Source organism: Xyrauchen texanus, chromosome 4, assembly GCF_025860055.1.
Source record: "Xyrauchen texanus isolate HMW12.3.18 chromosome 4, RBS_HiC_50CHRs, whole genome shotgun sequence".
NCBI classification, from domain to species: domain Eukaryota; kingdom Metazoa; phylum Chordata; class Actinopteri; order Cypriniformes; family Catostomidae; genus Xyrauchen; species Xyrauchen texanus.
Genome location: NC_068279.1, coordinates 43,210,945 through 43,228,069, shown reverse-complemented (window position 1 = coordinate 43,228,069; position 17,125 = coordinate 43,210,945). Strand labels below are relative to the sequence as shown.

At 37.9% G+C, this 17,125-nt stretch overlaps 1 protein-coding gene across 1 annotated transcript in view; it reads left to right on the top strand.

Annotated features, from left to right (window-relative positions):
- Positions 1-10,537, top strand: part of LOC127640238 (ras GTPase-activating protein 4-like) — a 61,174-nt gene extending 50,637 nt beyond the window's left edge. Inside the window, exons 14-21 of the mRNA XM_052122693.1 lie at positions 1,045-1,182; positions 1,914-2,058; positions 6,272-6,444; positions 6,608-6,745; positions 6,904-7,039; positions 8,058-8,178; positions 9,672-9,730; positions 10,010-10,537. Of these exons, the coding sequence (XP_051978653.1) occupies positions 1,045-1,182; positions 1,914-2,058; positions 6,272-6,444; positions 6,608-6,745; positions 6,904-7,039; positions 8,058-8,178; positions 9,672-9,730; positions 10,010-10,137 (1,038 nt within the window). The 3' untranslated portion in view covers positions 10,138-10,537. The remainder of the gene's footprint in view (positions 1-1,044; positions 1,183-1,913; positions 2,059-6,271; positions 6,445-6,607; positions 6,746-6,903; positions 7,040-8,057; positions 8,179-9,671; positions 9,731-10,009) is intronic.
- The last annotated feature ends 6,588 nt before the right edge of the window (positions 10,538-17,125 follow it).

Here is a 17,125-nt window from a genome sequence, read left to right as displayed (position 1 = left end):
AGGTGCTTGTTGAGGCTTTGATCACTTTTCATGTTGCACATACTAAAGATTAGAGATTTGAAAAAAACCAAACAGTGTTGAGTGTCATCTAATTACAACATAATTACTGTAATCCAATTACTTTTTAGTCTAAAAAAGAAAAATTGTATTCTTGTAATCAGTTACTGACTAGGAATATTGAAAAGGAATATTTCAACCAAACATGAAAAGTCTCATTTACTCATCCTCATGTAATCCCAGAAGTGTATGACTTTCTTTCTTCTGCTGAACACAAGTGAAGATTTCTAGAAAAATATTTCAGCTCTGTAGGTCCATACAATGCATGTGAATGGTGGCCAGAACTTTGAAGCTCCAGAAAACATTTAAAAGTAATCCATACGATTCCAGTGGTTGGGTGTATATCTTCACAAGCGATTTGATAGGTGTGGGTGAGATCAGTATTTATGTCCATTAATCTAAATTAAATCCTTTTTTACTCTAATGTTCCACCCTGTCCAGTATTTGCCGATATCCACGAAAAATGCTAATTGCCAAAAACATAGGAGAATTTGATATTGAAAGTGGAGATTTATAGAAAAAAAGGACTTCTCCCCCACACCTATTATATTGCTTCTGAAGACAAACCACTGGAGTCATATGGATTACGTTTATGTTTCCTTTATGTGCTTTTTGGAGCTTCAAATTTTGGTCACCATTCACTTGCATTGTATGGACCTACAGAGCTGAAATATTCTTCGAAATGTATTTGTTTGTGTTTAGCAGAAGAAAGAAATTTGTACACATCTGGGATGGCTTAATATATATATATACTGTATACCTAGCACCCAGAACACACTAGCAACCATGTAGCAGTACCCTAGCAACCACCCAGAGCACCCTAGTATTGTGGAGGCGACTTTTGCAAAAGGCAAGCATCACATTGTTTTCAGGAAATGTAAAAATTTAGTTTGGAGATTGTTGCCTATGCTCCTTCAAAATGAGATGTTAAGCTTTTGTTAATTTGCTCACGATGTTTTAATCTGATTCTACATTCTTCTTCCTCAGAAGGTGAAGTTCATTGCTGTGACCAGCTTCCTGTGTCTGCGCTTCATCTCACCTGCCATCATGTCTCCAAAACTTTTCCACCTGCGAGAGAAACATGCAGATGCCCGCACAAGCCGGACACTCCTACTGCTGGCTAAAGTATACACAAGAACAATAATAAAGCTAGAAACTATAGTTGTGAATACTAGTGCAATGGTCCTTAATTGGTTTTGCTTCGGGTCCACAGATTTGACATTGGACATTGGCAAAATTGGTTATGATACAAAATTGAATTTCAGTGGTTTCATGCTCTCGGCATCCAATAATTCACTGCACAAAACACATACACATAGTGGTTAGAACAAACCATGTTTATCCTTGTTGCTTCTTCCAAGTGACAGATGAATTTGTGCCAAAATACCTAGGAGTATTGACTCAATTCACAGCATTTACTGTCAAGAATATGATATGGAAAATGTTCTCTCTCACCTATTTTTCTTTCTATTCTAATAATGCACAAATATATACTTAAACGCATTTTATTACTTGCATTCAGCATTTTCTTTTTCCCTGCTGTCTGCAACCCTGTCAGAACAGGCTTGCAAACCATTTTAGTGTCCACAGTACTAGTGCTTACAGTACACATACTGTTTAAAATAAATTAAATGTGCTATTGTTGTCCAGCTGTTATCTCACTAACGTAATACAGATCAAGCTCAGATCCTTTTAGTTAATGGAGAATAAGCTCCTGTTACACTCACTGTAGTAATAAAATCTTCTGTTTAGGTCAGTAGGTATTATCATGGATTATGATCTGTGAACATCCATGGTTCTCATTAGAATTAACACATTTCCTCATATGTCAGAGTGACTCATATGTGTTTCCTCAGGCTGTACAGACTATTGGGAATATGGACACTCTGACATGTTGCTCTAAGGAGCCCTGGATGGTACGATTGCAGCCAGCCATTCAACAAGGCATAACCCAGCTCAAAGACTTCATCACAAAGCTGGTCAGCTGCCATGAGTCAGAGGGTGAGCTGCTCTAAATTAGTAATTTAGATGAAAAATTGAGTGGATCCCTGGCCAGATACTCATTCATATCTGTCGCATCCAATCAATCTTTAGATATATGACCTTGGTTTTATAATCATTTTTAATTGTCTTGTTGGAACAGCAGGTTTAAGGGAATTGTTCAATGAAAAATGAAACTGTTCAAATATTAGTTCAAGCCTGCATGTATATGCACACACACACAGTACTGTGCAAAAGCATTACACACATAAGATGTTTCACAATCATTTGTCCTAAAACGTTTATTTATATCTTCTGTCTGTCACTAGGAAATATACATTTTATACTCCCAAATGTTTGCAAATAGAAAAGATTAGAATAGAAGAACAGGGAGCCCTGCGACAGATGCCATGACCCCCACAGAGCCCCCACTGAATATCGAGTCAGTCTGAGACTATATAAAGTAGCAGAAACATTTAAGACAGCCGAAATAGACTGAAGAACTGTGGTGAATTCTCAATGAAGCTTGGAACATCCTAAAGTTGGTCACACCAAATATTGATTTAGCTTTTTTTTGTTAACTAGACTTTGTATGATGTTAATTGATAAATGAAAACTATCATGAAATTATTGAATAATTCCTTATTATGCCACATTTTTCACAAGTGCCTAAAACTTTTGCACATTACTATTTTTTATGTGGTTTACGAGGAAAAAATGTTAGGTTACAAACTGGTAATTACAAGGGTTTTATGATCTAAATGTTGTTTATGAGGACATTTCTAGTGTTTCCATAATTTAAATAGCTTAAAAATACATTAAATAATGTTTTATTGAAAATGTAAAAATGCAGAAAGTTTTTTGTGAGGGTTAGGGTTAGGGGTTGTGTTCGGTTTAGGGGATAGAATCTATAGTTTGTACAGTATAAAAATCATTGTGTTCACCCAAAAAATTCAAATACTCTCATAATTTACTAACCCTCATGCCATCCCAGATGTGTTTGACTTACTTTCTTCTGTAGAACACCAATGACACCAATTTTTAAGCTCCAAAAAGCACATAAAGGCCACATCAAGGTAAACAATAAGACTCCAGTGGTTTTATCTCGGATTACATTTATGGTGCTTTTTTGTGCATTTGGAGTATCAATATTTTGGTCACTGTTCACTTCCATTGTATGGACCTACAGAGCTGAGCTATTCTTCTTTAAAACTTAATTTGTGTTCTGCTGCAGAAAGAAAGTCATACACATCTGGGATGGCATGAGGGGGATTAAATAATGAGAAATTAAATATTTGGGTGAAATATTCCTTTAAGTTACAAAAAGGACAAAAAACACATTGAAAGCAGTCCATGACGTGTGCTATATTCCAAGTCTTTTGCTTTGTGTTATGAATAGACCAACATTTAAGTCATTATTCACTGACAATCTTCTCCACTTTAATGAGGGACATTGCAAATGGCACAATCAAGTCAAGTGGTTTTTGGTTACAGTACACAGTGAAACGAGACAATGTTCCTCCAGGACCATGGTGCTACATAAAACAACATAGGACAAACACAGAACCACATGAGACTACACAGACTAAATAACATTTCTACATAAAGTGCACGTGCAAACATGTGCAAAAAGTACGGGACAGTACAATAAATTACTATAAATTAACAGGACAATAGGCACAGTGCCAAATGTAAACATAACATACTATGAGATAGTACGGACATAGCAGTTATGGAGGTAGCAGCCAGGTATAAAGTTACAATAATTAAAGTACAACTCAGGACACGTGAGTGTGAGTCAGTCCAGTCTCTAAGTATTGAGGAGTCTGATGGCTTGGGGGAAGAAGCTGTTACACAGTCTGGCCGTGAGGGCTCGAATGCTTCGGTACCTCTTGCCAGACGGCAGGAGGGAGAAGAGTTTGTGTGAGGGGTGTGTGGGGTCGTCCACAATGCTGGTTGCTTTGCGGATGCAGTGTTTTTTGTAAATGTCTTTGATGGAGAGACCCCGATGATCTTCTCAGCTGTCCTCACTATCCTCTGCAGGGCTTTTCGGTCTGAAACAGTGCAAGTCCCAAACCAGGCAGTGATGCAGCTGCTCAGGAGGCTCTCAATAGTCCCTCTATAGAATGTAGTGAGGATGGGGGGCTGGGAGATGTGCTTTCCTCAGACTTTGAAGAAAGTAGAGAAGCTACTGGGCTTTCTTAGTAATAGAGCTGGTGTTGAGGGACCAGGTGAGGTTCTCCGTTCTCCATCTCCACAGAGGAGCCGTCAATGTTCAGTGGAGAGTGGTCACTCTGTGCTCTACTAAAGTCAACAACTATCTCTTTTGTTTTGTCCACATTCAGCGACAGGTTGTTGGCTCTACACCAGTCCGTTAGCCGCTGCACCTCATCTCTGTATGCTGACGCGTCATTCTTGCTGATGAGACCCACCACGGTCGTGTCATCTGCAAACTTGACGATGTGGTTTGAGCAGTGCATTGCTGCACAGTCGTGAGTCAGCAGAGTGAACAGCAGGGGACTGAGCACACAGCCCTGGGGGGCCCCAGTGCTCAGTGTGGTGGTGGTGGAGATGCTGTTCCCGATCTGGACGGACTGAGGTCTCCCAGTCAGGAAGTCCAGGATCCAGTTGCAGAGGGAGGTGTCCAGGCCCAGCAGGTTCAGCTTTCCAATCAGGTGCTGAGGAACGATTGTGTTGAATGCTGAGCTGAAGTCTATGAACAGCATTCGAACGTATGAGTCCTTTTTATCTAGGTGGCTGAGGGCCAGGGCGTCTGTTGAACGGTTTGGACGATACACGATCTACAGTGGGTCTAGTGAAGGGGGGCAGCTGGGTCTTAATGTGCCTCATGACGAGCCTCTCGAAGCACTTCATGATGATGGGTGTGAGTGCGGCAGAACGGTAGTCGTTGAGGCAGGACACTGAAGAATTCTTTGGCATGGGGATGATGGTGGTGGCCTTGAAGCACGTTGGAACAACAGCGTTGCTCAGAGAGATGTTGAAGGTGTCGGTAAGAACATCTGCCAGCTGGTCTGCACATCCTATAAGCACTCTGCCAGGAATGTTGTCTGGTCCAGCAGCCTTCCGTGGTTTGACTCTACGTAGAGTTTTCCTCACATCAGCCGTGGTAAGACAGAGCACCTGGTCGTTCTGTGCTTCAAACCTAGTGTAGAAGTTGTTCAGCGCATCTGGAAGGAAGGCATCTTTGTCACTGGCGCATGTGGGATGCCCTCCCACATGCGCCACGTGTTGCTGCTGTCCTGGAAGTGACTGTGGATTCTCTGGGCGTGTGTGCGCTTTGCCTCTCTGATGGCCCGGGACAGTTTGGCCCTCGCTGTTCTTAGGGCAGCCTTCTCGCCTGCTCTGAAGGCGGAGTCTCGGGTCCTCAGCAGCGCACGCACCTCCTCAGTCATCCAGGGCTTCTGGTTGGAGCGTGTGGTGATGGTCTTGGAGAAGGTGACACCATCAATGCACTTGCTGATGTTGCTGGTCACAGATGCTGTGTATTCCTCCAAGTTGGTAGAGTAAATTAAAAACAATGGAATAATATAAAATTTTTGATTTATATGCACAGAAACATATATATACCATCAACTACCAACCTTGGAGCTCATGGTAGGTGTGTCTTTAAAGGTTTAAAAGTTAGCATTAAAAATAAATTCCCCTGTGGAGAAAATAGATAGGATGATTCCTTCTGGAACTCGACAGTTTTGCAGGTTGGACATCATTGATATGTAACGTCAATGTTATTGTGCGTCTTGTGACCAAGTGGCTTTTTCAAAGCTGAAGCATCATGTTTAATGGTGCCATATTTAATCTGAGTGCTTGTAGCAACTTGGACCGCTTTTATAGTGCTTTTTGTCCTTTATGGAGCCTGACAGATTTGGTAACCATGAACTGTCATTGTATGGAAGAGAGCTGTGCAAAGATACTTCAGAAATTATCCTGTTATGTTCCACAGAGGGAAAAAACACAGCTTAAACTCATGAGGATAGCTAATGAACATACAATTGACATTTTTATGTGAGCAATTCTTTAAACCTGCTTATCTAAACACAATGTTTTTAGTAAATACTGTAATTAGTATATAATTACAGAATTTACAGTTTTTGGTGAACTTTCCTTTTAGCTGAACAGATCCTTCAGTGATGAAACAGTCAAGATCCTAATTTTATTCCATTCTTTTGTTCTCTCTCTCTCACCTGTTTGCTTTATTTGTCATTCATTAAAACAGATCTCAATCTACAGACACGAATGTGTCTCCAGTGTGGCACTATGGAGAAAGAAGGTTTCCTCTTCCTGCATAGAACCAAGGACAAGTGCATGCCCATGACTTCGCCCTTTAAGAAGTACTATGTGACGCTGAGCAAAGATACTCTGTCCTACTCTCGGACACAACACTATAAAGTGAGTAACAGTGATGGAAGCCAAGCCATGTCGGATTGAAATCCAGTGTTTCTCTCTGTTTTTGAGTTGGCCTTAAGTAAATGTTAACATACTGCATGTCCCGACTGCTTTATAAATATGAGATATATTGAGATATATTGAGCTCTGCTCTCTAAATTTGTAGAAGAGCTCATCTATTTCACTGCCAAAGATCCGGGCGATAGAGAAGGTGGAGGAGAAATGCTTTGGCAGTGCCAACGTCATGCAGATCATCTCAAGTGAAGACTCTGGTCAGCAGGAGACCCTGTACCTTGACTGCAAGGTTAGTGTTGCATTCAAATTCACAATACAAAAATAAAAAATGGCAGTGGATGCAGCTATTTAGCCTATAGGCACCAACTCAAATATTAGAGTGTAGAACTCTATATTTGATGCCAAGTATCGTTGTTTATTCCTCTTTGTCTCTGTGTCTGTCTGTAGAGTGTAAATGAGTTGAATCACTGGCTGTCAGCTTTGAGGAAAGCCTGCAGTCACAACACAAACACTATGAGCTGCTATCATCCCGGAATCTATAAAGCAGACAGATGGAGCTGCTGCCATCAAAAGGAGAAAACAGGTACTGCACAATTATATTGCCATATGATGTACGGCAGTGTTTTTCAGTTAGTTTTGCTTCAGGACACAGATTTTACATTGCACAGCAAGAGGCCTTCCAACACAGTATCAAAATAATTTATCGTATAATAGCAATGACCCTGTGCTTAAAATAATATTGAAACTTATTAATATGACCATAAAATGCATAAGCCCAACAGTATGCAAAATGATTTAAAGAATTAGTTCTCCCAAAAAGATTTCTCACCCTCATGCTGTGCCAAACCCATTTGAATTTTGATCTTTTGTGGAACACAAAAGTAGTTATGAAGAATATTTATCCTTAGATACATTCACTTCCTTTGCATCATTTTACAATGTAGGTGAATGGTGACTGAGGCTAACATTCCGCCGAACATCTCCTTTTGTGTTCCAAGGATGAACGAATGTCATGTGGGTTTGGAACAACATGAGGGTGAATAATTTTTTTAGGTGAACTATTCTTTCAGTGTGAAATAGGCTGAATGGGAAAACTGACAGTTTTGTAAATGCATAAACAACAGCAGAAATGTGATTGACTAGCCTAAGACATGGAACAGACACTGGGATAATCATTATATGAGTATTTGCCATATTTGCCAAGTGACAGATGAATCCAAAATGCTTTAATAGTTTAATGAAACTTTTAAAAACTGATAAGCCTATTTATTTTACATCGTAACGAGGGTTAATTGCACTTTATTTTTTGCATACAGCATTGTTTTTCCCCCTGTTGTTCATAACGCTATCAGAACATACCTATGACCCATTTTTGGGTTGCGACCCACCAATTTAGAACCTCTGATTCATTGATTTCATTGTCTCAATCCACACCAAAAGTTCACCTTTACTATTAGCTGCTAAATGCATTGATGCAAATGTTAAAATAAACTGTATTATGTTCAAATGTAGAATGAATCAGTTACATGTACATCCTAACTTTTTAAAAGGGTTTTAGTTCATTCTGCTCACTTTTTCCTTCTTAATGGACTTGTGCACAGACCCCGGCTGTGATAAAACTAGACATGGAGTGACTCTACAGGAATGGTATGACCCGCTGGATCCAGACCTGGAGGCTCAGCTGATCTACCAACATCTCAGCAGTGTCCAGCATGCCATGCGGTAATGTGGCATTAACAAGTCCGAACCTATGCCTAAATTCTGTATTTCATTTGCTTGTCATGTCAACTGGAACGATTGACATTTAGCAATTTTTTTGCAATTACAGTGGTATGAAGCGATTACACTTTTATTATAAGTGAATTCAATTGTACACTGCAGTTCAGCTGAATACTGCCCTACAAAGGCTAAGTGCAGTAACTACGCAAACAAAGAAACAGAGAAAAAGGCCTTTAAAGTTTTTATACCAGCCAGTCAAACATGTTATGGGTAGATTAGTGGTAATGCATGTATCCTGAAACGGGACATCATTTAACCCAGATATTTTTTCACAAGACAGAACACATGTCATAAAGCCCATTAGAAGTCTTAACTCATTTTTCACCAAATTTGTAGTTACTGCACTTAGCCTTTGTAGGGCAGAATAGCTCACAGGGTTCCAACTGTCATGGACAACCTGAAAACATTAGGGAATTTTAAACTTGTGTAGGCCAGGATAAGTTTCACCTGGACAGTGAAACTTGCTCGCAAGCCATAATGATGTCTGATTTGTGAGCAAATACTTGTTTTGTTGATTGATAACACTTTAAAATCGAATTATTTGACCTGAATTCGATTTTTTTATTAAGGCAATCGGTTTTTCTTTTTGTAAGTAAATATAGTTATTTGGCTCAATTAAAGTGAAATTCATTATTTAAGTACAGTTAACTATTTACAAGTAAATATCTCACCTGTAATTAAAGTATCAATGTTTTTATTTAATTATTTAAACTGAGATATAGCACATCTTTATACAATATAAGGACAACTTTGACATGAATCTAGGATAGCCATAAGGCATGTTGGTTTGTCCTCAGTACTTCTTAGTGCTCATATATCTGCACTTTTGTAAAGTACAATTGAGTAGAAAAGAGTGACTTAAATTTCACAGGCTCCAAGTTCACCAAAGGTAACACTAATTCTAATGGTGACCTATGACCACAATAGTCATAAGAATTAAAACTATATACATTTTTTAATAATAATTATAATATTTCTACATAAGTTCCCTCGTCTTGACCATACAGCCACACTTTTGTACTTGATCATTTTGAGTAAGTAGTACTCAAAGCCAAAGTTTAAATAAAGTTTATTTGAGTTAGAATTCCAAAATGTGACATTTTAAGTACTGTTAATTTAGTACTGACTACTTGATTGTTTTTATTAATGACAACTTTAGGGTTTAGAGAGAAACCATAACTTAATTTAAACTAGTAAGGGTAGTCAAAAATTAAGCTAAGTTGAGTCAACTATTTATTTATTTATTATATATTTTTTAATTTGAGACTATTTAAATATCACAAACGACTGAAGAGGTCATTGTAATTTCACAGGTCAAAAAGTTTGGAAAATCAATTTTGTAATGTTTGCTATATTAGTTAATTTTTAAGTCACTGCTTTATAAAAATGGGGACAGATTCCATCAAGTTGACTAGTTTCTTTTTTTTCTTGTGCAGCGATAAGTATTATAAGATGAGAGAGCTGCATGGAGCTCAGGAGACGGATTCTATTACAGGTATGTCTTAAAGTACTGTATATTTGCCATTTGTGATCAAAAGTAAATGAATGAGTTTGTAAACAAACATTATCAAGCCCATATAGATTATCTGCTCCGGACACCAGTGCTCATTTATATTGCATCATTATTTCCCAGTAGGCTTTAGTTTGTTAGTATTACTTGTAGTACTATTATTATAATCTCCATGTACTTACTATTACTTGATAAGTCTTTTTATGACAAGCTCATGACAGCTTCTTATTTATAACAGATATTATGACTGTTTTGATCTTTCAGACCTAAAGAAAGTAGATGGATTAACAAACCTCATCAGTATTCTTCAAGACCTGCATGATGCACATGACGCAGTAGAGGAAGAGGAAAGATCGAAGAATAAAAACGTTTTCTTGGAATTACAAACGTAAACAAAAAGACTCTCTTTCTTTTTTTTTGCACCCAGCTGCATTTTCACAGTGTTATTCGGTCAACTGTTCCAACTGCACAGGCTTAAAAACCTGCTGTTATTTTACAAGTTAAAATTTGAAAGTAAGTTTGATTTGGTTTGATTTTATAAATTATTATTTTGATGCATATATTGATATTTAGAGGGCTATGACCATAATCCCTTATTCAAGATTGTCTTGGGTGTATTTGGTGTGTATATTTGGTATTAAGGTAAAATGAAGCCAGACTTTATTATCCAGGATTATAATTGTACTGCAATTGCTTGCCAAATCAAAAACTGTCTTTGTAGGTATCTCTACGGACATCAACTTTCACATGTATTAAAACATACGTTATAATTTTTTTTGTGTGTGCGTGATTTAACATTTTACTGATTCATCTATTAAATAAAGTACAGCAAAACATATAGATACAGAATCAATATTTAACCCTCACTACCTATATATATATATATATATATATATATATATATATATATATATATACACACACTAATCAGACACATCCACTACAACTCTCTCCACTGTCCCTCCCCGAGAGCCCTCCAAAAAAGAAAGATATTTGCCCCATTTCTCCACAAACAGGTCTAGACTCCCCAGTCTTCTGGATACCCCCTCAAAAGCTGCCCCTCTGGTCATTTCTGAAAACCACTGCTGAAATGGGGCGCTCCAGCCGACTTCCAACTCCTTAAAATAACCTGTCTGGCAATCATAATACTAATCAGGTCACAGTTTTTCACATGCTTATTCTCCAAATTAATGACTTCCCCATCTTCTAAAGTACAGAGTCTGGGGCAAAATAAAATTTGAGATGCCAAAACCTCGCACATAAAACTCTGAATCCTCAACCAAAATTCTTGAATCTTAACACATCTCCAAAATACATGGGTTGTGTCTCCATCTTCTGATTGACATCGCCAGCAGGTGGGTGTTTCTTTAAGACCAAGCCAATGAAATCTAGAGGAGGTCCACTAGATTCTATGTAAAATCTTAAATTCCATAAGGTGAACCCTTGCATTTCTAGATGCAGACTTGATGTTATTTAGAATCCTAGCCCACTCTCCCTCCCCCAATGCCAAGTCTAGATTTCTCTCCCACAACCTCTTAAGAGAAGTTGAAGTTCCGTCCGCCAGACTCTCAATTAGCAGTGAGTAATACACAGATGCCTCATGACCTTTTCCAAAAGCAGTAATATCTGCTTTTGGAAAGTAAAAGTATCTGCTGCTTTAGGGGGGTGTGAACTACTCCCAAAAACAGTACACAGCAGGTGGCGCAGCTGTAAATACTTATAGAACTGAGATCTGGGAATCCCAAAAAGTTTAACCAAACTTTGAAAGGATCTCATCTCTCCACTCTCATATAGGTCACAGAGTGTAGTAACCCCCCTCCCAATCCACTCTGACCAGCAAAAAGGGGACTTGTTTAAGGGGACCTAGCCCACCTTTGTCAATCGGCCTATGTAATTTGTTGAAATATAGTCTGGGACATTTAACATTCCAAATTAAGGACTTTGCTATGCTATCAAATTGCTAGAAATAAGAGAGGGACATCTATAGCGAGTGACTGTAGCAAGTAGTTGAATTTTGGAATACAATCCATTTTAATAACATTAACCTTCCCAATCATCAATAAATGTAATGAAGCCCACCTGCCCACATCACTCAAAAACCTTTCATTAAAGGGTCAAAATTAACTCTAACTAAATCAGACAAATTTGCTGGGAAAAAATATCCAAATACTTAATGCCCTGTTTGGGCCACTGGAAGGTGCCCAGCTGGAAGGCCATTACTGGACAGTACGAGCCAAAGTTTCGGATTTAGACCAATTGACTTTGTATCCTTAGAACTTGGAAAAGGAATTAGTAATTCTGTGAAGGCAAGGCATAGATCTAGAAGGGTCAGAGACAAATAATAACATATCATGTGCATAAAGCAGAAGCTTATGCGCCACACCTCCCACCATCACCCCTGGAAAATCATCAATATTTTTACATCTAGCTGGATCAGGGAAATTGGACGGTAATTTTTACACAATTTTTTTTTACACTTAGATCCTTGTCCTTTTTAAGAATCAGACTGATCTGGGATTGTGTCATGGTTGGGGGAAGCTTTCCATTCTTTAATGATTCTATATAAACTCCTAACAAAAATGGAGCCAATTCTGTACCATAAGTTCTAAAAACATCAGCAGCAAAACCAACTGGCCCCGGAGCCTTGCCTATAGGTAAGGCCTTAATTTCTTCGTCAAGCTCCTCCAAGTTTAACTCAGAATCAAGAGATTTGTTTTTGCTCAGTCATCAGTTTAGGGAGTTCTAATAGTTCAACAAATTTTCTAATATCTTGATCAGTAGACGAAGACTTGGAACTATAAAGATCAAGATAGAACTCTTTAAAGGCATTATTAATATCAATGGCAGAGGTAAAAATTTCACCACCAACAGATTTCACTGAGGGAATAGTAGAAAAATACTTTCTTTGCTTTATATATCTAGTCAAAAGCTTCCCTGCTTTGTCCCCCAACTCAAAATATGACTGTCTTGCCCTGAATAACCAAAACTCCACTTTCTGCAACAAAATAGTTTTATGTCTGTATTTCAATCTGGTCAATTCTCTGAGGCCATCAGAGGACATTCGGCATTTCTGCCTCTGCACTTTTAATATTCCCTTCTCACGAGTTCTCATGCTTTGGATTTTTTGGTAAATGAGGAATACTGTATGATACGACCCCTAAGAACTGCCTTAAGTGCCTCCCAAGCCATGCCCACAGAAGACACTGAAGACCAGTTGGTCTCCATGTAAACACTGATTTCAGTCTTTAACATTTGTTGGAAATCAGGATTTTGCAACAGGGATGCATTAAAGAGCCAACTATATGATTTCTATTTCTCCATATGTTCTCCATCAAAAGATTAAAGTCTCCCAATATTATATCATGAGGGATGCCAGCGGCTTGCAACATCCCTTCAAGATCAATAAAAAAGCCCTGATCATCACCGTTATGTGCATAAATATTAGCCAAAACAAACCATTGCCTGTGAATGTCTGCTAAAACAATAATGACTCTTCTTAATTTATCTTTAATCTGTTTGAGACATTTTAATTGTAGATGTTTACTTATCAATGTAATGACTCCCCTGCTCTTACTTGAGCCAGAACTAAAGAGAACATGCCCACCCCATATCATCCCAATTTTTTCAGCTTCCTGAGGGGGAGATGCATTTCTTGAAGAAGCACTAAATCACATACCTTATACTTAAGAAAAGAAATAAACTTCCTTCTTTTTATGGGGTGTCCAACCCATTCACATTCCAAGTGGAGAGAGACAATCCACTCATATTAACATGACATTTGACATTTTGATATAATAGACAAAATAAATTGTGTCAAAAACTAGATTATACAGACTACTCAATTGCTCAATTTCCAGCTTATGGCATGTTATGAGGAGCAGACTTGGGAAGAGCTCATCTAGGAATTGCGCCATATCTCTGCCCTCCTAATGCTCAGGAATTCCAACAATTCAGATGTTATTCCTGCGGCTCCTATTCTCAAGATCTTCAAGCTTTTCAAGAACATGTTCCAAATCAACTTTGGTCGCCAACGGATAATCAGATAATTCCCTCTCCGATGACTCCAGATAATCGATCCACTTCTCAACATCTGCCACTCTTGTAACCAACTCAGATAATTGTGTTTCCATCGCCACAATCGATCAACGTATTACAGCGAGATCCTCCAAGTCAGCAACAACCTTCGTCAGCATCACAAACATGTTGGACAGTTGACACTGAATTTCTTCTCCCGCCGCGCCATCCAAATCGAGTCCCCGGTCAGCAGGCCCGACAGAGGTTTAATCCTGAACACGTAAGTGTCTTTTAATGTCTCCAGAGCCTGAGGATTTTGACTTCTTTGCCATGTTTACATCAAAGAACAAATATGTAACTGGGTGTATCAAATCTCACTGGATAAAAACATGAAAGTAATAAAAAAAATTAACAACGTCTGCTCCTTGCATGGCGTCACCTGTGTTTTGAAAAACTTTATTGTTAAAAGTCTATGGGAAAATTCTGCTGCAAAATTAACAGCAATTCCAGTGAAAGGTCTTCAGTTGAAAAGATGCCAGTTTTCTTTGCACAATTTTATCAAACCATGTCTGGATTTAAAAGGATTCAGATATCTTTTTTGTTCACTTCAATGAAAAGATATCCATCCACTTTCAGTTACAGTTATTTTTTTGGATCCCATTTATTTTATTTGTTTTTAATTCACTTATTGATTTCCCATTTTAATAAAAATGTTTCTTAAATTTGATGTGCTCTTAGAAGCATTGAGGAAATGTCAAACTTTCCTCCATATCATTTGAGTAACTAAGTATTTTGTAAAGATGTTTATAAAGATATGTTTGTATTTTATTTTATTTTTGAATTCTATGACAATGCAAATGTGGAGAATGAGTTCGTTGTTGGATCGGAATCCCATGCAAAGCTGCCATTTCTGTTACAATGTCACAATGTGTCAATTTCGTATGTTCTGTTGTTATGTCCTTATATGTTATGTACTGTAGACAAGTATGCATTATTCATTTCACAAAACACTGTGTTTCTGTTGGTGTTTGTGTCCATACACAGCAAGCTTTAAAATGTAGATCATTAAAATGTTTTTTTCTTCACAGTTGGTGATGTGTTGTATCTATGCACTAGATGGTGCTACAGTGTTCATAATTCAGTGACTGAATTCAGAGCTTATCCACAATACAGCTGTCTTTACACAAAGGTGTTCAAAACCAGTTTCACAAGATGTATTATCACGGTTCCTGCACTTCTTTATAGGATTACTACTGTAAAAAGGGGGTGAAAGTACTACTGTATTACTACCGTAGTTTCCTACTATTACTTTTTTAACCCTCAGTTTAACAGTGCAATCACATTCACAATGTTTTTTTTTCTTCTTAAATTAATGAGAAAACAATTTACCCCCAGTGTCGTTCAAAGCATAACTGATTGTGTGACTAATCTTGGACATTCTATCTCTTTAATGTTGTATCAGTGTTGACTTAAGGACCTGTGTTTTGTGAAATGCAACTGATGCAACTTTTTTTTTGTGTGTGGTGTATGTGTGAATGTGTAAACTAATATTTATCAAATATAGTCACAGAGCATATAGATAAGTCAGGTGACAGTATGCAGGCATTACAAATTATGAATTGGCAATGAGCATATGATTTACATGAGACGTTTGGACCATTTTTATATTGATTCAACCAGATTCTCATATTGTGTTTGAAAATACATGATATCAGAGCATACAGTAGGCCTACTTTAGTTTAAAATATCAGTTTTACAGTCACATTTTAGTCTGAGAATGTTTTAACAATTTTGCATGCACTGCTCCTGTTATTAAAGACTTTAAGTGGTGCCTTATGTTTACAACCTACAGCAAGAATGTGCTTCCTGTTTTCTTTCCACAGTTGTCATCTGAAACATTACCAACCATTTCTGGTCTTTTCTCTTTCTCGCCCCCTCTCTTTTAGTCTGTATTCTCTCCCAATGCTTTCTTTTGAGTGAAATGCTTTATTATGTTTCAGCCCCTTCTGCACTTGAAAGACAGGCACTATTATTTCACATGCTAAAGAGGAGGTACTGGTTTTCTTTTTTCAGTGGCCTTCAGTACAACTGAGCTCAGTGTTCTGTTATGTATTTTGGATGACCACAATAACATTGTTTATCCTGAAATGAGAAGATAATGTGCAAGGCGGCAAATTATGCTTTATTTTAAGGGATCATTTTCCCATTGACCTTTTTAGCCAATTCATTTGTCAAGTTAGTCATGGTGCTGGCTATACTTTGAGTAATACATTTCAGTGATGTTTCTTCAAAATCTATGTCAATAATGTTCAACTATTTTTAATGCAATTTTAAGCATGTTTTAATTAATATTTAATTATAAAGAAACGTTGGGGAACTGCGTTTCATGCAGCAATCAATAAAAAAAAACCCATCTGATTAAACTGCTCTCTCTTTCTGTTATTCTCCTTGTTTTAGTTTATCTAAGGGAAGTAAGGCATCAGACATCTGACATAGATAACCTGGTTATGAGGTAGGATCTGTGAGACACACATGTGAAAATCCTAACAAAGTTATATTTTGACACTTGCGCTTCATCAGTCCATAACAATATTTATATCTTTATAAATTAGCATTAACCAATAACAATACATTCTTTTGAAATGTATTATTCATTGTTAGTTCATATTACCCAATACATTAACTAATGTAAACAAATAAAACCTTATTGTAAAGTGTTACCAATTAATGTAATGAAAGCCCATGACCGGAAGTGCATAAATTCCACAGCAGCTGTATGAGCTTCCGGTCACTGGCGGGATTTCCATAAATGGGCATGACTGAATTTCATTCTGGATTTGAGTCGGGAAACAGAAGTCGTTCATAAGCAGTAATTAGAAGAAAGCTAAATCAATGTATAAATGATAGGCCCTAATCGTCACCACCTACTGTCTTTTTATTGTATTTTATTCCGAAAAGGCAAATATATCCTAATCCACTCCATTATACAGAAAAAATAAAGTCTCCTCCCTCTGCTCTGTAGTAAAATGCATTCTCTATAAGCCTGAATTGAAACCTTTTACCCCCCCTTCATGACCCTCGTTCATTCCGGAGAAAAATGCGCGCTATTGACACACTTCCAGGACATTTCTGTAGCGCAAGCAGTCGGCAGCTGAGTAAGGCAACGCACGAGCAACATTTCTGTACAGGAGCTTTCCTAAAGTGAGCCGGTGTCTGTGAGCCTCGCATCCTGCCCCACTCCCACTTCCAGCTTCAGCTCAGCATCCATATTTTTCGCATCCGTGTGTGTGTGTGTGTGTGTGTGTGTGTGTGTGTGTGTGTGTGTGTGTGTGTGTGTGTGTGTGTGTGTGTGTGTGTGTGTGTGTG